The sequence below is a fragment of the Pseudorca crassidens genome, chromosome 2 (assembly GCF_039906515.1).
Source record: "Pseudorca crassidens isolate mPseCra1 chromosome 2, mPseCra1.hap1, whole genome shotgun sequence".
Classification (NCBI taxonomy): Eukaryota; Metazoa; Chordata; class Mammalia; order Artiodactyla; family Delphinidae; genus Pseudorca; species Pseudorca crassidens.
Genome location: NC_090297.1, coordinates 167187181 through 167209151, shown reverse-complemented (window position 1 = coordinate 167209151; position 21971 = coordinate 167187181). Strand labels below are relative to the sequence as shown.

At 40.4% G+C, this 21971-nt stretch overlaps 1 protein-coding gene across 6 annotated transcripts in view; it reads left to right on the top strand.

The window, feature by feature from the left end:
• MARK1 (microtubule affinity regulating kinase 1) overlaps positions 1 to 21971 on the top strand; it is a 141383-nt gene that overhangs the window by 110229 nt on the left and 9183 nt on the right. For 3 of the 6 annotated variants that reach the window (XM_067729714.1, XM_067729715.1, XM_067729712.1), the window contains 7 exons: positions 7453 to 7552; positions 8582 to 8694; positions 11282 to 11435; positions 11740 to 11933; positions 15784 to 15884; positions 17163 to 17327; positions 18318 to 18572. In XM_067729714.1, coding sequence (XP_067585815.1) covers positions 7453 to 7552; positions 8582 to 8694; positions 11282 to 11435; positions 11740 to 11933; positions 15784 to 15884; positions 17163 to 17327; positions 18318 to 18572 — 1082 coding nt within the window. The remainder of the gene's footprint in view (positions 1 to 7452; positions 7553 to 8581; positions 8695 to 11281; positions 11436 to 11739; positions 11934 to 15783; positions 15885 to 17162; positions 17328 to 18317; positions 18573 to 21971) is intronic. The other 3 variants (XM_067729717.1, XM_067729716.1, XM_067729713.1) reach the window with 1 other exon arrangement.

The following is a 21971-nucleotide window of genomic DNA, read 5'->3' as shown; positions in this document are numbered from 1 at the left end:
TGTATCAGCTTTGTACCTTTTGAGATGAAATATTTCCCTGTTAATTCTCATATTTTAAGAAATGGAACTTGATGGTTTTTTTCGGTGTTACTTGAGTATCATGAGTTATTGATGAAACTCTAGTCTTCACTATGTAATTTGCTAATATTGAAGTTTGATTTAAAGAATCTTTATTTTAAATAATTTCACATTCTACTTGCTTGACCCATAGTTGCTTCTAGATCTAAACAGTTAATATATTTTTTTCAGGTTGTATATCTGAGTGCGGTCACCTCTTCCTAATTGTACTCATAATGGGGGGGACAGTATCACACATGGTTTTCAAAGGATTTGTGTTTTATGTTGTATGCTGGGGTTTTTCCTATTTATTTGAATATTGGTGTGTCTGGATTTTTTTTAGAAAGATACTGAAATTTTTTCCTGCTACCCCCTCTTTGTATATTCTTTCATTTTTCCAGTCCTTAAGTAAGATGGACTGTGTTACCTTTCAAAATAATACAAAATTTGAGCCTAAAGCAAAGTTCCTCATTATTGCCCTTTCTCCCTCATCTTCGGTCCTCCTCAAAAAGTATTTATTTTTACTTTTAACACCTTTTTCAGCCTGCTAAGATAATCTTTAAAATCTTGCTTGTGTCTGCCCAGTTCAAGTGACAGCAAAGCAAAAAACAATTAATAATAATAATAACCATTTTTCTAATGAAAATTTCTAAGTACAAATTCAGAAGCATATGGTATACTTTACAAAGGTTGAAACCATTTAAGAAAAATTATTTTCATCTGGCCAGCCTAAAGTCCATAATTTTTTAGTGTTGGACCTATGTGTAGGGTGTATATTTCCATTGGTCATTTGTTTAACTCTTTATAATTCATCTGAATCAATTATTTTGTTAGAACTTTTCAGCAAATAGTCATTTCTGTTCAGTGACAGTGATGGCTACGGTAAACTTGCTTCAAGTTTGGAATCTTGTTGGACCTCTTGTTCCTCATGTTGAGATATCTCAAATGAAACTTGAAATGGACTAGTTTGTTCAACTGGTCTAGTGCAGTATGTTGGCCAGTGGTTTACACTGTGCCTGAAACCATCAGGAATAGGGTTGCGTGAACTCCGCGGTCACCAGCACCACCATTTTCTGGGGACACTTACTTCTCCCTTGGCTTTGAATGTTAACCCTGCGATTTCCATGGAGGAATTTTGAGTGGGCGTGAGGTTCACACACTGAAGACAGGGACTTCCGCATGCTTTTTCCTTTCCTCTATCCCTATTTTGTTGCTCTCTTTGCCTTACTCCTCTAAAAGAGCTTCAGATTTAGAACTAGTGGAGTTAATTCTGCTACTTTTTTCCCCTAAGCAGATCTTCTTTCTTCCTACTGTTACCTCCCATTCCTTTTACTGAAGGAAATTTTTCCTCAGATTATTTTTATTTTGCTTTGAAACACAACAGTTTTTAAGGAGACAAACTTTGCTATGTGGACTCGGCAACCCCCAGAGATCAGAACAGTTAAGACAGGAAAGCGAAACTGTTCTTTCTCTCATCACTGCCCAGCGGCCTTTTCTTTTCACTGTGATTTTCCACCTTCCCTGGGATCAGCCTGGCCTCAAATCTGATTTTGTGTGAAGACTAGCAGAGTCAGTGCTCCTTCTGTGTTCCTCATATCGTTCCTTTCCCGGTGCTGTTTCTAAAATGTTGCTTATCTTCATTAATAAAAGGTAGCATTTCTCCATTGCCTATCAGATCAAGTTTAAATTCATCATCTGAGGATACTCACTTTATCTCCTGTTCTTTCATTGCATGTTACCTCTGTTCCAAGTCAAAGGAGAGGATGCCTCACCGTTCCCCCCTCACATCTGCCTTCACTTGTTCACCAGTCCAGATATTACCTATATTTGGAGAGTGAGTTCACCTCCTAACTTCTTGGGATTCCTTCCCTGAAAACTCCAGCCCACACTGCAAGTTACTCTTTTTCGTCTTTATTAATACTCACTGCTAATAGCACAATCCTGAACAGTTAATTCCATTGTGTATTCAAATATTTTCAGGTTTGGTGAGTAAATCTTATTTCCCCAGATAAAAGACAAATTACCTCAGGGTTTAGTCCACATATATATATTTTTTTTTCCTTGATGTGAACAGATAATAATGGTTGTGAAATGAGCACCAAATACACACCATTTAATTGAGAAGCATCAGAAAATTTGGATTATCTTAATTTTGCTTTTAATATTTGTCTTCCACTATCAAATCTGTTATTGCTCTTGTATTTTTTACTTAGGGATACTCTGTTCCTCCCGGCACCTGAGTTAAAATCCTCAGACACTTCTTGGATTTCATCCTTTCCCTCATTCTCAAAACGAATTTTGTTAGGGAGGGTGGGAGGGAGGGAGATGCAAGAGGGAAGAGATATGGGAACATATGTGTATATATAACTGATTCATTTTGTTGTAAAGCAGAAACTAACACACCATTGTAAAGCAATTATACTCCAATAAAGCTGTTAAAAAAAAAAAAAAAACAACGAATTTTGTCATCAGGTGCTATAGATTGTGCCTCTTCAGGTTTTCTCTCTTCTGTTTCATCCTGTCCAGTTCAGTTCTCTGTTCTCTATCTCCTGGGCATTTTAGTGACTTCCTAAGCTGTCTTCTTGTTGTTAATCTCTTCTCTACATTTAATTTTACTCAAGGCTTCTGTCCAGGCTTATTTTAAAACACTGCCCTGTTCAAAAGCAACAAACAAGCATTTGTGCTGAGAAAGATAGTACAAGGCACAGTCTTTAACCTCAAGGACTTTAAATATAGTGAAGGAGCTGTGATAAAAGGTAGAATGTGATAACAGTCACAATAGGAAATATACAGAGTTCCATGGGAACACAGAGGAAAGACAGATGAGTAACACAGACAAGAGGTTTTATTCCTTCAGTCTACAAATATGTATTGAGCATTTAAGTGCTGGGTATGTTTAGGTGCTTGATATACAATACTGAGCAAATCAGATGCAGGTCATTCTTTGTTTGGGTTTATGGTCTAATTAACAGGTAAACACAAAATATTTACATAATGACAGGTTGCATAATTGTACACAAAGATCAGAGTACCATGAAAGACAGTGATAGAATGAGCCCAGATTTTGTGTGGACATTATAAGGCAGATAAAAAGGAACTTAGGTGAAAAAAATAGGGGGAAACATTCCAGGCAAAGGTCCTTATCTTCTACTCCACTGAGAAAACAGAAACCAGTAGTCATGAACTCTTCATTTCCTGCCACCGTACTCTTAACGGTACTGTCTGAACCCCACCCACCTCCTTAGTTCCCTGTTGCAGTGGAGAGGTGTCTTCTCTTGTGCAAGACTTACCCATTCATTCCGGTGCTGGATTTAGCACGTGTGATGTGCCTTCTCAGTACCTTACTCCTTCAGTAAAGCTTTCTCTTCTGTACCATCCTAACCTCCTCTGCTAACTCCTTTCCCTCAGCCTTTATCCATACCTAAAGAGCTTCTAGTTTTTTTAAAAAGGCATCCTTCAACCTCACAGTCCCCATCCAGTATTCTTTCTTGCTCCTCCCTTTCTGGCCAGACTTTTTAAAAAGTATCTCCACCAGCAGTCACCAGTTTCTCATCTGTCCATTTGCCTCTGTGCGTTACCTTCTGATTCCCATCTCCACCACTCGGAAGCCACCCTCAGTAAACTCACCTGTCTTTGTCGTAAACACAACAGATTACGTTTTTAGTTATCACCTTATTTGACAGGACACAGCTGCCTCCTCTTTGAAAAACTCTCGCCTTGCCTAGCATGTCACTGTGCAGATTCTTCCTCCCCCCATTTGCTTTTGGGATTACTTTTCTTTGCAGCCGTTACATGCTGGTAATGCTGGCATTCTTTAAGCCTCTAGTATTCGTTCTCCCTCGATTCACTCTTCTGGAGAATCCCACCACTCTGTCCTCATCTGTTGGCTGCTTTCTAAGTCTCCATCCCTAGCCCAGATTTCTCCTGGGCTTCAGAATAAACTAAGTGTTGGCAGGACATGTCTGTTTGGATATGCCGAAGCACCTCACACTCAGTTCGTCTAAACCTGAGCTCCATCTTTCCCGGTCCATTCGACCTCTCTTCCCAAGTTCGGTGTCTCAGTAAGTGGTATCACTCTACTCAGTTGTCTAAACCAGAAGCCTCATCATCACCTTCATTTTCCCTGAGCTCTTTCATCTCTCCCCTCACTTCCAATCACAGAGTTTTGTTGATTTTTACCAGCCAGATACTGAAAATGTCTTTCTTCCCATTGCCACTGCCCGCCCTTAGAGCGGGCTGGTATCTTCTCCCTCCTAGATTCCAGCGAAAGCCTCTTAGTGGATTTCTGAGTCTCCAGTGTTGAATGACTCTCCACACACTGGCCGGAGAGACTTTGCAAAATCACACTCTTCAAAGATATCCTTTATCCAATTGAAAGGAAGCTTCGTGATTTGGTCCCTATTAATTTTCCACCCTGCTCTTGCTCCGACACCCGCCTCGTGTAGTCATACTGACGTGCCGTCCCCCACATGCCCTGCTCGTTTGCCTGGATCACTCACAGGCTTTTGCCTCTCTTCCAATTCCTCCTGGCAGGATAACCTCTTACTTAACTCTTCCAGCATCTAACCTCCACTTACTTGGGATTCTACTATTTATAAATCTCATTCCATTGGTTATTATTTTCAGACTCTTAATATTGTGCTCTTACAGGGAGATCCGTTGAGTGCTTTGTGACCACCTAGAGGGGTGGGATAGGGAGGGTGGGATGGAGATGCAAGAGGGAGGGTATATGGGGATATTTGTGTACTATGTATAGCTGATTCACTTTGTTATACAGCAGAAACTAACACACCATTGTAAAGCAATTATACTCCAATAAAGATGTTAAAAAATATATATTGTGCTCTTAAATTTGAGAACATCACTAAGGACTTAACTTCAGCTCATTTGAAAAAGCAGAAGTATTTATGTCTAGCTTATGTTTGTTAGTTTTCTTGTTTGCCCATTCTCATTCATCGTAATAATAACAAACATTCAGAGAGCTGCCCCAAAAATGTAATGTGTTGATAAAAGGACAGTTAGATCCCGTTGTTTGTACTGATGTGTTTGTGTGGAGAGGTGGGGTTTGTTATAGATTTGGGGGTTTTTTTTAAATTTATTTTATTGAAGTATAGTTAAGTTATAATGTGTTATGTTATAGATTTGTTTTAAACATTTTTCAAGACTTCCATTTTTAAGCACTCTCTGAGCTGCCACCTCCATATATTTGTGCAGTCCAGCTGCAGAAGTGAGTAAAGTTGTCAAGGACTAGATGGGCTGGATTACAGGGACTGGTTCCAGGAACCTCCGTGGATGTTCAAGTCCCGTCTATAAAATGGTGTGTAGTATTTGCATATAACCTGTGCACATTCTCCCACATACTTTAAATCATCTGTAGATTATTATGACACCTAATACAGTGTAAGTGCTATGTAAATTGTTGCTGGTATGTCACAAATTCAAGTTTTGCTTTTGGGGCCTTTCCGGAATTTTTTTTTTCTGAATAGTTTCTATCTATCGTTGGTTGAATCTGAGGATGCTAAACCCACAGATACGGAGGGCTGACTGTACTGTGTAGCTGTCCTAAGTGGTTCATCATATTCTTTGAGGATTTTTATGCATTCACCATGCAACCTAAGAAATTCTGCCAGCAACAGAATTTTCCTTCTGCAGATGCTGCTGCCTGATTACTGTCTAGGCTTCTGCCAGACATACTATTTGGGAGGAGGCAGATGAGGAACAGGAAGGACGTTGATATTTTGGAAAATCATGTGGCAGGAATTTACAGCTCTGCTTTGCAAAATTTATTTTCTCCTGATGTGCACCCTCCCTGACACTTTTACTTTATTTATTTATTTTTATTATTATTATTTTTTTTGCGGTACACGGGCCTCTCACTGTTGTGGCCTCTCCCGTTGCGGAGCACAGGCTCCGGACGCGCAGGCTCAGCGGCCATAGCTCACGGGCCCAGCTGCTCCGCGGCATGTGGGATCCTCCCAGACCGGGGCACGAACCCGCGTCCCCTGCATCGGCAGGCGGACTCTCAACCACTGCGCCACCAGGGAAGCCTCACTTTTACTTTATTGATGAATGATCACTAAAGACTTGGTGATAGCATTGTTATTTTTTAAATTTGTAGTGAGTCTACTTTTATTTAAATTAGTTGGATAATGTACCTAAATTACCATTGCTCAAAGTGGTTATAAGAAGTAAGTATGGGGCTATCCATCAGACATTTAGATTGTTTCTGCATCTTGGCTATTTTGAATAACACTGCATTGAACATGGGTATGAAATATCTCCTCAGGATCCTGTTTCCCGTTCTTTTGGATAGGTACCCAGAAGTGGGGTTGCTGAATCATATAATAGTTCCATTTTTAGCTTATTGAGGAACCTCCTTACTGTTCACCACAGCAGCAACGCCATTTTACAGTCACATCAACAGCGCACAAGGGTTCCAGTTTCTTCGCATTCTCACCAACACTTGTTATTTTCGTTTTTTTCAACACTGGCCATCCTGACAGATACAAAGTGATATCTCATTGTGGTTTTGATTTTCCTGATGATTAGTGATGTTGAGCATCTTATATGCTTGTTGGCTATTTGTATATATCCTTTGGAGAAATATCTATTCAAGTTCTTTGCCCATTTTTTTAATTGGGCAGTTTTTTGTTGTTACTGAGTTGTAGGAGTTCTTTATAGATTCTGGATATTAACCCCTTATCTGATATATGGTTTGCCAGTAATTTCCTCATTCCATAGGCTGCGCCCTCTGGGTTGCCTTTTAACAGCCCCGGATTGACTGTTGTTTCACAGTCTCAGCTTAAATTGGACTCTGGTAATGCACACCAACGTCTGTTTTCACCCTGATTCTTACTAATTCCTAATTCCAGGCTTAAATCTTGATGGTTCTCTCTTCCCATATTCTCTGAACTATATTGTCATTACTGACTCTGATTTCCATTTCCCATGATCTCTTCTTTCCTAATGTTTTAGTAAGTGATGATTTTTAAATTACAGGTATATATTTGGTAGAAGACCAGGAAAAAAAATCTCTTCATTAATCTCAAATGTAAAAATGAAGCAGAGGTTAAAATCAGTGGGCTTTTATATTAAAATTTTCAAATGTGAAAATATTCCTTTTAGAGGAGCATAGACAGCAGGCAGTATATTTTGAATCAGTTCATTTGGTGGTGTGTGGGGTGATGCTTAGAGTTGTCATAAGATATATAAGTATGTCCCAAAATCTTACACCTCCTGTTGACCTGCTAATCAAGCTAGAAACAGTAACTTTAGTTTGAAAACATCACGATTCTTGTTGACTGAACCAATAAGTTTCACATTTACTAAAAATGAGCTAATATAAGTGGTCGAATGTTCTGATTGGCCAAACATAATGTAGAGTTTATTTCCTAGCAAATAATGAAAGATCGATGGATGAATGTTGGTCATGAAGAAGAAGAACTAAAGCCATATGCTGAGCCTGAACCAGATTTCAATGACGCAAAAAGAATAGGTAAGTATTTAAGTACTGTGAGAGGGGTGGTCCCTAGGCTAAAAGTGAGAGTCCTTTAGTCTCCCAAAATCGTGTTTAAAATGTAAATGGGAAGCAATTTTTATTTGAAAAATACTTGCTTTATCATCTTTTCTTTCTCCAGATATACACTAAACGTTGCAAAATTCAAGTTCCTTATTTTGTTCTCATATATTATAATCTAAACCAGTTGTTGGCAACAGTGATATAAAAATTAAGATAACGTATATAAACCTCATTCTTTTCTTTCAGCAATTCCTAACGGGAGGAATGACTGATTTAAGAATCAGCACTGATCCGACTGATAAATATCAGCGAAACATAGCATGTATTTTAACCAAAAGCGTAGAGGCCCTGAGTTAGAGGGAGGAACACTTTGGCTCCCCCTTTGTTTCCCACTGTCTCAGCAGGGTCCATCCTCCCACACCCAGTCAGTGCCCTACTCCCAACCAGTTCCCTCTCTTCATTCCCAGAGCCATCAGCAACTCACAGTTGAGTCATCTCCTGTCTGGCTTGAAGGCAGAATGGCTGAGGAGGGGCGTTGTAGGGTGTTAGGAATCTGATCAGAAAGAACTGTGGGATTCAAGCCTTCCAAAGAGTAAAGCAGAAATTGTTAAGAGATGAGAGAAACCACTCCCTGAGTGGCTGAGGGTGTGTCGAGAGAGAGAGAAGGTGTTCTGTGTGTGTCACAGAGAGACAGGTGCTACGTGGAGCTGGATAAAGGAGCTCAGCTCAAGGATGTGCTGGGCAATGAGAAATGGAGTAGCCTGTGAATATATTAACCCACAGTGTAGATCATTTCTGCATGAAAAATTGGGGATGTACAGTATCTGTAACTACACAGTGTCTGTATATTAGTAATCCAGAAGTTTTACAATTAAAGTTACACTTTAAATGTTCAGAATTTAGTTTTCATATCCGATGTGGGCAAACTTGCCCATTTTTGTTGGTTTCTTTACTAAAATAAACCCATTTTCAGAAAATTTGAATTTTGTTGTTTTTTATTTCTAGACATCATGGTCACCATGGGTTTTGCCCGAGATGAGATAAATGATGCCTTAATAAATCAGAAATATGATGAAGTCATGGCTACTTATATTCTTCTAGGTAGAAAACCACCTGAAGTAAGTTTTTCACCTTTTCAGATTAATGTGAATTATTTCTTGAGCTAAGTCACAGCTAAGTATAGATATAATGTTGGCAAATATATTTTAGGTTGTATCAAAAATAATACAAAGACCCTAACATTCTTATTTATCAGAAGTCAAAATCCAAGTTGCTGAGTTGTGAACTCACCTTATTTCCGAATACTGAGAGATTCTGTTTTGAAAGAGCAGGCATAGTGCCTTGCTTAGCTCTGAGAGGCCCTGTTCACAGTCACGTCTTTGAGAATGTCTCTGGCAGCCCAAGTGCAACAGCCCTGCCAGAGGTAACACGGTTATTTTGGGTGGGCAGAAAAAGACAGCAACTGAAACAAAAGGAGGTGACAGCATTGAAAACAAAATGTATAGGTGGGAACCCAGGAAAAGGTTTTTTGGTGATATATTTTGCCTTGTAGAGTGTCAAGTGTTTTGATACATTCAGTTGGAAATTCTCAAGGCCAGTTGAGGTCTATAATAGGGAGAGAGAGCAAGGAAGTCACTCTCTGCCAATTGTGATTGAACCTTTGATGATCCTTTGGGACAGCAAAATATAAAGGTATAAATTGAGAGTCAAAAACAGCCCAGAGCTTTGACAGTTGGTTGAAAATTAGACATCTGTGGGAGGCATTTTGTAGAGTAGGATGAAATTATTTATAATTAGATAGTAACTATTAGTGAATCAGTACATTCAGCTGACATTTATTGAACCTACTCTGTACCGGAAACTATGCTAAGTACTGGAATAGAAAGGTTGGCAGGTCTCTGCTCTCAAGGAGCCGTCAGTCTAGAGGGGAGAGAATCGGTCCACAGTATGGTACAGTGTGGAACGTGCTCTGATTAGGGGGATGTACAGGATACTCAGGGACATAAGGGGACAGGCACCCACAACAGGCCAAGACATGTAAGAGGTTGAATTAACAGTATTTGATAACCTGTTGGAAATGAAGGATAAGAGACTCTCAGATTTCTAGCATAGGTGACTGGTTTTGTAAGATGTATTTGCCAAGATAGGAAAAGAGTGAACCTTAGTGGGAAGATGGGAGGTTTGTTCAGTTCCGGGTGGTTGAATTTGAGATTCCTGTTGGTTGGAGCTGTTCAGTAGACATTTGGATATAAAGATCTGGATCTGAAGGGAATGAGTTGAAGAGCATGAACAGATTTGGGATTCATCATCAGAGGGCCACACAGTAATGTGCCAGGAACTGTTTTAAGGACTTTACATGTATTACTTCATCTAATCCTCTCAGTGACCCTACTAGGTAGGTACTCCTATAGCGGAGGAGAGGGATCTTCAGTAGAGATGCTAATAGCTAGGGAGGTGGCATCAAAGAAGCCAAGGCAAGAGAATTTTAAGAAGTGGGAAATAGTCCAAATGGTTATCTCTAAAGTCTTTGAACTGCCTCTACCTAGATTTTAGATTTCACTCCTGAGATCTTTAATTTTCCTATTAATTTAAGTATAAAGGAAACACTAATTTTATAAGCATACAACCCAGCCCGTGCATGAATTAAAATGAAGTTTGAATTGCATTGAATATAAATGAATGAAGCTACTATAAGTAGTAAGAGCCTGAACTTTGGAACCAGGGTCACTGGGTTTGAATTCCCACCCCTCCCCCACCCCAGCACAGCCACTAACTAGCTGTGTGACTTAGGCAATTAACTTCTCTGTGCCTCAGTTTCCTGATCTATAAAATGAGGATGACAATAGTACCTATCTCTTAGGGTCACTGAGAGGGTTTAAAGGAATTAATACTTCTCAAGTCCTCAGAACAGCTCCTGGCACACTACTATGTGCTCTGTGTTAGCTGTTATCTATTAAAATTTTCATCATCAGTATTTCTCTGCTCTTTATCATTAGCAACTTTACATATGAATTTCGATTTCCCATTAGAATGCCAGTGATTCAGTCAGAAGTTTGCTGGCAACAAAATACTTCTTTGTTACAGAGAGAGGGAAAGTGTATCAATCCCCAGTACACCATGCTTAGCTCTAAGCAGATGCAATTTCTTGATCAGAGTCAATAAACCAAATTTTGTTCTGTAAATGTGGTGGAGAAAGCAAAACAAAACAAAAAATGTGTGTGTGTTTGTGTGTGTATGAAGTTGAAATTTTAGATTTCATCCTAAGTTTGAATCTCAACTATACCTGAATTCAAATCCCAAAGATGTCTCTTGAATCTCTTAACCTCAGTTTTTCCATCTAAAAAGTACAGGTTAATAGATCATAGGTTTGTTGTAATGATTAAACAAAGTAACATATATAAAAAGTTCAGCATGGCGGCTAGTATATAATAACCATTCAATAATTGGTAGCTATTATTTGGACCCAGAAGGACCCAAAGCCGTTTGTACAAGATAACAGAAGATGACATGTATTTGTGAAACGATGTTGTATCCAGTTCCCTCCCTTCCTGTTTGCCAACTTGCAGTTCTGTATCCAAACTTTTAAATTTTCTTAGTTCTGATTACTCCATGTACGACTTGGAATAACTTAGAAAAATCAAGCGTGCATATTGTTTCTATGAACTTTTTTTAATTTTAAAATGCTGGTGGTCTTTCTTCTTATAGTTTGAAGGTGGTGAATCATTATCCAGTGGAAACTTGTGTCAGAGGTCACGGCCCAACAGTGACTTAAACAACAGCACTCTGCAGTCCCCTGCTCACCTGAAGGTCCAGCGGAGCATCTCAGCAAATCAGAAGCAACGACGCTTTAGTGATCATGGTGGGGGAAAGTCAGATATGTGGAAAGACAGACTGAGTCTGCCCAGACTTGCATTTTTTGTTAAGCATTATACAGTTCACTTGTTTATGTTCTTGTATCATTCCCAGTTATCACAGCTTTATATTATTGAATGATAAATATAATCCTGTTTTCAGGGGCTGACCTAATTTTTGTAATCAAACAGTTTAATCTTCGTTCAGAGTGTAAAGTATGCAAATAAAGATATTTTTAATAGAGTTTTTGTTCGTTAGAAGAAAATATGTCAGTTGCTCTTCAGCTAATTATGCTTTTTAAAAAATTACAGCTGGTCCATCCATTCCCCCTGCCGTATCATATACCAAAAGGCCTCAGGCTAACAGCGTGGAAAGTGAACAGAAAGAGGAGTGGGACAAAGACGTGGCTCGTAAACTTGGCAGCACAACAGTTGGTTCAAAAAGTGAGATGACTACAAGCCCTCTTGTAGGGCCAGAAAGGAAAAAGTCTTCAACTATTCCAAGTGTGAGTAAATAGTCTGGCAAATTGCAATATGCTGTAGTTATTTGTTGTCAGAATTTTTTTGTTTAAAGATTTTAAAAAATTTTATCTTTTCTTTTCAAGTTTAAAAATATTAAAGTGAATTATACACTTAAAGAACGTGCAAAGGGGGCCAAGCTTCTAATAAATGCAGTTTAAGAATAAAAACTGTGAATTCTTAAAATAACATTTAACCTTACCACAAAACAGTACATTAAACTTTCCTGCCTCAGTTTTCATGTTTGTAATATTTACTTGATAGTATATTGGTGCATTTAATTTTATGTTTACAAATAAACTGTTGAATGAAGGCAGACTACAACAATAATTACTTTATAGAGTTAGCTCCCATTATCCACTTAAAACAGCAAACTATAGAAATTATATAATGGGAGCTGGGAGATAGATTGAGAAGTCCCCCTATAAGACAGCAGCAGAGAATAAAGAGAAAATATAAAAGAAAACTAAGATATACAAAGGATAGAAGTAGAATTAGTGACATTTAGGAAATAGGAGTATAGAAAGGAAAAGGGGCAAAATGAAAGGGAGAAAATATTTGAAGAAGAAATAATAATTTAAAAAGATGGAAAACTTCATATTAAAAGGTCTCAAAAGGGAAAACAGAAGCAAGAAGGAAAACCTACTCCTGGGCTCATTAAAGTGGGATATATGGATACCAAAAGCAAAGAGGAAAAACTTCAAAGGTCCCAGAATGAGACAGCAGGTGACCTTAAAAGGAGCAAGATGCAGACTGACATCTGATTTCTCAACAGTAAGATGGATGCAGGAAGATAAATGGATAAAAAATATATATTTTTTTAAAGTATCAAAAGAAAAGCACATTGAACACAGAATTTTATACCCAACCAAACTGTCATTTAAACATAAAGGTACAATAAGCATATTCTTATGAGTAAAGTGCCTCAACTCTTGTGATACAGTGACCCATTTGAAAACACTGTACTGTTTGAGGAAGTACTCTTACAGTAAGAGAAAGGTATGTCAAGTTTTGCCGTAAAATATATGGGAATTGAAAGCAATCAACTAACTTATTAAAGTATGTATGTGGTAACATACACAAAAAAGAAAAAAAATAATGAAAATTCAGAACCAAAATTCTGAATAATATCCAGGAAGTGAGGATAGGGATAGAAATTAAAGGAAAAAGCATATGCCTTGGAAGGGAAGGTAGGGGTAAGGGTAAGAAATCGGTACAGTTGGCTCTCACTGTCCATCCGTGTTTGGTTGAACCTGAAGACACGGGACCTGTGGATACGGAGGGCCAACTATACTCAGCCACTTTATATAAGGGACTTGAGCCTCCATAGATCTTGGAATCCGCAGGGGGTCCTGGAGCCAATCCCCAGCGGATACTGAGGGACAACTGTAGTGATAAGCAAAAATAAATTCAGGAACTTAAGGGCAAGAAATATAAGGACAAAACTAAAATGGATAACTTTTAAACCAACAGAAGAAAAGGAATTGATTTAGCTTATGGAAAGTAGGAAAGGAGAGAAAAAACATAAAGACACTTTAAATAGAAACATGAAATAAGGTACCAGGAAGCCCAGCATAACCTTAATTGTAAATGGGTTAAACTCCCCAATACCCATTGTCTTACACAGTTAATGGAAACCATATTTTTTTTAAAAAATATGTGATTTGATCATCACCTTCTGGTCTATGAAACAGATGTACATAACCACTTTAAGGATGAATGGATACAGCCACTTACATTCCAGCTGGTCTGTTTGGAAATGATTTAACTATAATAGATTTAATACATTTTTTATAAGTAGTTTTTTAGACAAGTCATCATTTCCTCTTATCTAAACATCAACTAGAGGACAGTTTCCAGAGTGTCATCACCCCATATAACAGAAAGAAAGAATTCCATCCCCTATTTCCTGCTACTCTGCTAGATTACCTGTCATTCAACTCAACTTGGTCATATTTTCCCATGAATATTCTCAGCTGTTTCCACCCCTGTCTTTATGCAGTGCTCTTGCTTAAAGTTCCCCCTGCACATTATGAAAATCCCATTTCTATAGATCATTTCCAGTCCTGCCTCCTGGATGGAGCCTCCTAGGACTGATGCTCCAAAGTGATCTTGTCGGCCTTTCTGATTGCTGGACCACGTTATTTAGCTCGTAGCTATGTGCTGCCTTGCATTGTTCACTGTTGTTTCCCCATATTTATGTTCTCCTGTTACACGCTGACACGGTAGCTTCCTCAGAATCATTAGTGATCACGCGCATAGTGGGTATTCAAAGCATAAGTAAATTTTAAAAAGGCATAAAAACTAAGGCATTGGTTTAAATTTAAACTAACTATGCCACACTTACTTATCTTTTTTTTTTTTTTAAACATAAGCTAAAAGATTCTGGTAGAGAAATTCTTCTCTTAGCCACTTAGTATTAGCATCACTGCCATCAAAGGGACAAGGCCAGGGAGGCAGCTTGTGAGGATCAGAAACCTGGAAGGCACAGTTTTGAAGGAGAAACTGTTCACCCGTCACACTTTGAGAAGGAAAGTAATGTTACTGAAGACAACCAGAAACGTTTTAGAGGTCTCCACAGGATGTATGGTAGCATGACCTGACAAGGAATTTGTTCAAAATTAGGTTACTCATGTGACAGTTCACCCAAAACAGTGAAATTATCAGAAGTGAATATGCTTATATTGCTACATTTGGTGCCCATGGGATAATTTTACAGACTTCTAGTAATATCTTGGTGGTTTTATACTTTTCCAGGATTTTTCCCTATTTTCTGTTATTTATTTACAGGATTTTTCCTCTAAATTTTTTTAAAATAAATGCATTCGTGCATTCATTTTTGGCTGCACTGGGTCTTTGTTGCTGCGCGCGGGCTTTCTCTAGTTGCAGCGAGCGGGGGCTACGCTTCGTTGTGGTGTGTGGGCTCCTCATTGCGGTGGCTTCTCTAGTTGTGGAGCACAGGCTCTAGGCGCATGGGCTTCAGTAGTTGTGGCACACAGGCTCAGTAGTTGTGGTTCGTGGGCTCTAGAGCGCAGGCTCAGTAGTTGTGGCGCATGGGCTTAGTTGCTCTGTGGCATGTGGGATCTTCCCGAACCAGGGCTCGAACCCGTGTCCCCTGCATTGAAAGGTGGATTCTTAACCACTGCACCACCAGGGAAGTCCTCTCCTCTAAATTTTTAATCTCCAGTTAAACCTCCTCAGTAGTCTATAGGAGCAAAGTAGAAAATAATTAAATGTTCAAAAATTAGGGATTTATTAGTTAAAAAAACACACTGTATATCTATGTAGCTGAAAAGAGGAAGTATTCCCAGGGTGGCACTGCACACAGTGTTGGTGTCCTCAGCTGGGCCTGCCTGTGACCCTGGAGCTTTGGTCTCTTAACATCACCAGTGGCTGTGGGGTTTTCCCCAGCAGGTGCAGAAGGTTCACCCACAGGCTTCCAGGTGGCCTTCCATCTTCAGGGCCCCAGGTTTCCTGTTTGTAATGATAGGGTGGGGTGTCTCTCGTGCATAGTCCCCTCAAGCTGCCTGTGCCACTGTCCTGGCCTTCTCCCTATCACCAGCTTACAAAGGCATGAATAAAACCCAGCTTTTTCCAAACAGTTGTTCACCACTGCTGTAGGACAGTGAACTAAGAAAACTGTGCGATGCTTGCTGTGCTTTGCCTTTTATTCCTACAAGGGAGAGGGGTGGGAGATAGAATTTGTTGATATAAGATTCTGATAAATTAAAATTCTACCACAGATGTTTTTCAGTTATTTGCAGCTTAAATTCACTTCTCTTGATTTTCCACAAATACAGTTAGAATATTTTAATGTGTTTTTTTTCCTTCTTAAAGAACAATGTGTATCCTGGAGGTAGCATGGCAAGAAGGAATACATACGTCTGTGAAAGAACCACAGATCGATACACAGCACTGCAGAATGGAAAAGACAGCAGGTAACTGTCACAGTGACAGGCAGGGCTACCTTTGTCATTGCTTTGCATTAGTGCTCTGGGTAAAACTCCTGTAGCTGAATGGGTCAAGACGAAAGGAAACACGAAACAGCTAGTTAGACTGCAACCAACCATTCTTACTAAGGCACCTCCTCACGTGTACCAGAAGGGAGCAATGGAAAAATGTTTAGGGAAAACAGGAGATAAATGTCTTAACCTGTGACTTTTCTGAATAAAATACGCTAGTAAATAATTCCCTATAGCAAAACCTGTCATAGCATCCTAATCTGATCTTCATTATTTGAGCCTTACTCTTTTATACCCTTGCTGCTTCCTTCTTATCTTCTTCCTTCCCACCCACCCCCTATCAAGTCATCATTATATCCAAAGAATGAAGGCTTTGTTTTCCTTCCTCTAAAGAAATGTGGCCATCTCAACTGATCATTGAGAAGCATACGGTTCTCGAAGGGTTTTATTTTAAATAGTGATAAATCATATTTTATTATTTAAAAAATCTAAGTTCTTTTCATCGTGTGAGTTAAGGACTGCTCATCAGTATATGACAAAAGGACAGGGGGAGTCTTTTCTAATAAAATTCCATCTAGTTCCATCCCTAGTCATTTCAGCAAACTTGACAGACCACTCTTACACTTGTTTCCTCTCAGTTAAGAGGCATTTAAAGTAAATGTTATTATAAGGCATAGAAAGGTACATGAATCCTCCTTGGACCTAAGATCCTTTAGGCTAGAAAGGTTGTTGGGAATTGATTTCTAACTTACTCTTTTTCCTGTACTAAATCCTAATCTGCAGCTCCTTTAGTCTATAACAGTTTAACCTATTGATTAAAGAGATGAACTAAAAGTGTTTTGATGATGTTTCCAGAGATAGGATTTTTGCTACAATTATGAATTCTTATTGAATAGCGGACAGTGAACCACAGCAACACGTCACATGCAACTGTGATTGCTGGAAAGTGAAAACTGTCTGTAATCATAATCATTTTATCCATAAAAATAATGTCATGCTTTTCAGATTCACATGTATAGAACAAGAGTGTGTGAGATCTTTTCCGTGGAAGGTGGTGGTAAATTCCCCCTGTACACTTTTGACAAGAATATTGGTGTTAGTAATAATAACGCTAATGTTGATTTCTGAGTGTTTCAGTCATGAAAGGTATTAGTCAATTTAGACTTTTAAAAATCTAGTTCTTAAATTTTAGTAAACTGTAGTTTTTCTTCTTTTTTACATTCCACGGTCTTCTCGACTGTCTTATGTTGAAAGCCTCACGGAGATGTCCGCGAGCAGCATATCCTCTGCAGGCTCTGCCGTGGCTTCCGCTGTCCCCTCAGCACGACCCCGCCACCAGAAGTCCATGTCCGCTTCTGGTCATCCTATTAAAGTTACACTGCCGACCATTAAAGACAGCTCTGAAGCTTACAGACCCGGGTAACATGCTGGTTGCATCTCATTTTGTTTGTCGTTAAAAAGAGTTTTAAAAAATGTTGCACCATACAAAAATACAAGATAGCCATCCCATTACGAGCTTTTCGAAGATTCACTGTTTGTGGCAGAGGTAAAGTTGAATTGTACCATAAACTTACTACATCCCCTAGCAGTTATCAGAAATGTTGCTTACAATTTAAATCATTTTCTGGAGGAATTTTCTTCAAGGATTTTGTTTTAAATCTCTCCATAAAGTAAAGGGTTGTTGCCAAGTTTATCATTCAGTTAAATTGAGTTTTTATGGTTTAAAAACAAACCGACAAAACCCCACGAGACTAGGGGTTGAGACCTCGTTAATCTTCTCGGCTCTGGCCAGTCACTTGTTCTTAAGAAGAACTTTTCGTTTTCCTGTCAGTGATGAAACAGATGATCATGAAGAGCCCTTTCACTTATCAAGTTAAATGACTATTTTTCTGGTATTTCTGTATGTTGAGATTTCTCAAATTCAGGAAAATGTTTGATAGTGAGATTTGTTAATCACGGTGGTGGTGTCCTGTAGCATTTGCTATCACTGAGGCCGAAATTATAAATAGGAAATGAGCCTTCAATTCAAAGGCTTTTTGATAAACAGTAAAATCTGTGTTCTACATTGCCGAATGGTTTAAGAGAATAGTTAAAAAAAAAAAAATTTGCACGCAGTGCCCCTTGTCTGGCATTCCTGCTACTGAAGAGTGTATATCTTTGTATCCCTGTTTCAGTAATTTCTTAATCGTTAGTAACTAAATTTTTATAAAAGGCATTTAGTTTGAATCTGAAATGTCATCCATCTCTGGCGATAACAGTAATTACAGTCAACCCATGCATCACATCTGTGACGGGAAAGAATAGAATAGGGCCGAATAAAAGTAGCCATGGCAGTTTTCTTCTGGTTTTTAGCGTGAGTGAAACCTTTCTCTGCCAGTATTCTGAGAGATACGTCTCAATGTGTCCCAGCAGTACAGCCCAGCGCGCGCCCGCTGCTTCCCCGTCTGCTCACAGTATCAGCACCACCACCCCTGACCGAACCCGCTTCCCCCGGGGCAGCTCCAGCCGCAGCACCTTCCATGGAGAGCAGCTCCGCGAGCGCCGCGGCGCTGCCTACAACGGGCCGCCCGCTTCCCCCTCGCATGAAACGGGGGCATTTGCACACGCCAGGAGGGGCACGTCAACTGGTATAATAAGCAAAATAACGTCCAAATTCGTCCGCAGGTCAGTACCAACATATTGTGGTGTTTTCTGTCCTCTAGGAATTAACAAAGAAGATTCGTTGTTTTCTTCAGTCTCTACAGTGATTTTCCAGAATGGTTTTATGACATTTCATTAGACGTGCTCTTTTACAGAAGTTGGAAGAAAAAGATCAAGGAAGACATAAAGTCTATTCCCTTAAGGAAAAGACAGAAAAACAAAAGAACAAAATGAGAATTTAAGAATACTATAGAATAGAGCAGAAAGAGCAAAACTTGACATCGAAAATGTGTGTTCGAACAAAGAGTATCCTCTACTTAAAAGCCTTGATTTAGAAAAAGGAATTAAATATGGCTTTACCTTTATCCTTCAAGTAGTATTTCTTAAGAATACTCTTCAATTGCTCACTAATAATATATATTGTTTGCCTTTTATTCTTCCTTATAAAAAGCCTACGTATTGGAATCACAGAGATTACTTATGTAATTTAATATCATAAAACCCTAACATCAGAACACGGTAAACAAAATGAATGCAAGTGTAGTAACCTAATCCAGTAGAATAATGAAACTGTACCCTTTTCTAAAAATTAAGCGTAAGTGGGTAATACACATTGATGATACAAGTTGCTGAACACAGTGCAGGTTGACGTAAGTTTGGTGTGCTGTCAGGTCCTACTAAAAGCCCATGAAAGTCCCGTATGAACCAAGCCCTGTGCCAGGTGCTGAACAGGATTCAAAGATAAAGAGACAGCATCTGTGCCCTCAAGGTTCGGACAGCCCCAAAGGGATCAGACTGGACACCACCAGCCATGATATACAATGAACGTGAACAGAAAGGAAAGAGCAGGCAAGGCACTGTGGGGTTCCTGACTCGGGAGGGAAGCTCAGGCTCCGTAGCAGGCAGCTGTTTGAGGAAATAAAAAGTTATGAGTAAGAAGGTTTTGTACTTGCAGCAAAAACAGTACTTCAGTACTTAATTTTCCATGTTTTTAGTGTTCCTAGGATTTCAGATAGCGTGTGTGGAAAAGAGAAGCAGTGTCCTTAGCCTCTCACCTTTCCTTGGAGCTGTTTATAGACTCTGTTAATGGATCAGTTTGCCCAAGATCACACAGCTGAATTTACTACTTTAAACATAGCCCCATGCAACATCCATTTCTAACCGTATCAGTCTGAGATTTTGTACCGCTTGGGCAGTTACCATGACACATCGACAGAGAAAGACCTGAAAGCTCCCCCCCAGAGTCAGCATGACAGTGGGACAGGAGTGCTGGCCGGCCGTCAGCAGGGCAGTAGTTAGGTTGTCAGTAGTTGGAATTTAGCTGACAATTTAAATCCATTTTTAAAACCCGGTACTTTCTCCTGGTTAATCCACGATTAATTTTAAGGTGAAGAAAAACAGGTTTTGAGTTTAATGCTTGATTACTAACTGTACATTAAGCATTGTGCAAAATATTGCTCTTTACGTTGCGATAAAAATTTAGATTCTAGAGGGAATGTAGTAAGGAACACCAGACAAGAAGATTGCCATGTAGGCATTCAACAAATGTGAAGACCTACTACGTGCCGGGCCCTCTAGCCAGCAGCCCCTCCATTCCTGCGAGTCTCTGATGGTCTCACGACACTCCACAAAGCTGAAACCTTTTCCTTACTTGGCTTCCGCCCTCTCGGGCTCCCTATCCCTTCTCAGGCTCCTTTGCTGGTTCTTTCGGGTCTCTTTGCCCTTCCCCCTGACCTCTAAATGCCAGTCTACCCCAGGGCATGGTCTTTGGACACATTCTCTTCTCTGGTTATCCTCACTCTCTTGGTGATCTCACTCAGGCCCATGACATGAAACTCCATCATGTGCTAACAATCCCAGTTTAGATCTTTAGCCCAGGCCGCTCCTCGGAAGGGCAGACTCCCGTATCCAGTATTCTGCTCTGCCTCTCCACCTCATTGTGTAACAGACTCTCAAACAGAACCTGTCCAGATTTCAGCTCCCGCTTCTCTTCCTCAAGCTGTCCCCTCTCCTCCTTCATCATTTTAGGTAACGGCGACACCATCCTTCTGGTTGCTCAGACCCTGAGCCTGGATTATCCTTCACTCCTCCTTTCTTCCTACCACATGTCAGTTCCACAAGCGGTTGTGTTGGCTCTGCCTTCACGACAGTTCCAGGATTTAGCTGCTTCCAGCACTCCTACCACTGCCTTCACGGTCTAAACCACTGTTGATATTCCACGTCCTCACAGGTCCCCTAGCTTCTGCCCTTGTCCTCCTGTTCTGTTCACAACAATGTAAGTCCTCAATTTAAACTCCTCAGCTTGGGGCTTCCCTGGTGGCGCAGTGGTTGGGAGTCCGCCTGCCGATGCAGGGGACACGGGTTCGTGCCCCGGTCTGGGAGGATCCCACATGCCGCGGAGCGGCTGGGCCCGTGAGCCATGGCCGCTGAGCCTGCGCGTCCGGAGCCTGTGCTCCGCAACCGGAGAGGCCACAACAGTGAGAGGCCTGCATACCGCAAAAAATAAAAAAATCCTTAGCTTGCTTTTCATCTCACTCAGAGTGCAGTTCAGAGCCTGCCAGTGGTCTCCATAGTCTGGCCACCCGTTCCTGCTCTGACCTCATCTTCTCCCACTCTTTTCCTTGCTGGTTCCCCACCAGCCCCAGAGGGCACCTGACTGTCCTTGGGCACACCAGGCACACTTGTTCAGGATTTCATACTCCGCCGATACCCGCGTGGCTGGCTTCTACACCTCCTTCAGGTCTTTGCGGGACTGTCACTTCCTCAGCGAGGCCTTCCTCAACCCCATGTTGAAAATCATCCCCTCCCCCTCCCGACACTCCCTTTTCCGGCTTTATTTTTCTCTGTAGCACTTAACACGACCTGAGATAGTATGTTTGCTTTACGTAGTTGTTCCTCGTCCGCCTCTGCCGAGGAGACGTGCTCCGTGAGAACAGGGGTCTGCAGTTGGCTCGTTGGCTGGCTTTGTTTTGTGCTGAATCTCCTGCCCAGCGGTGGGTGCTTCCTCTGCCGCGTACTCTGGCACTCAGTAGACATTCATCTACTGAGCGGACGAGTAGTGTGGAAGACAGTTTAAAAAGTAAACAGATAAGCTTGTAATACATTCTGATAAGCGCTCTGAAGGGGGCAGGTCCTGAAAGAGAGAACAAGGTTGAGGGAATAGGAGTGTTCAGACCCAGCCTGTGAGGGGAGCTAGCGTGGAAGTTTCTAAGGTTCCACCATGCCCTTATCGCACTTTGAACAGTGTCATCTAGTAGACGGTTTTGGCAGGGGGCGGGGGGGGGCTTGGTGGGGAAAGAAGGGAGGGCGGAGGTTGTTTGCTGTTCTTCGTCAGAAATTAGAGAGGGTTTTTTAATGTCTTGATTTTTAACATATTTTAATTGATTCTGGATTTGGTGAGAGAAGAGAAAAAACGCTCAGTTC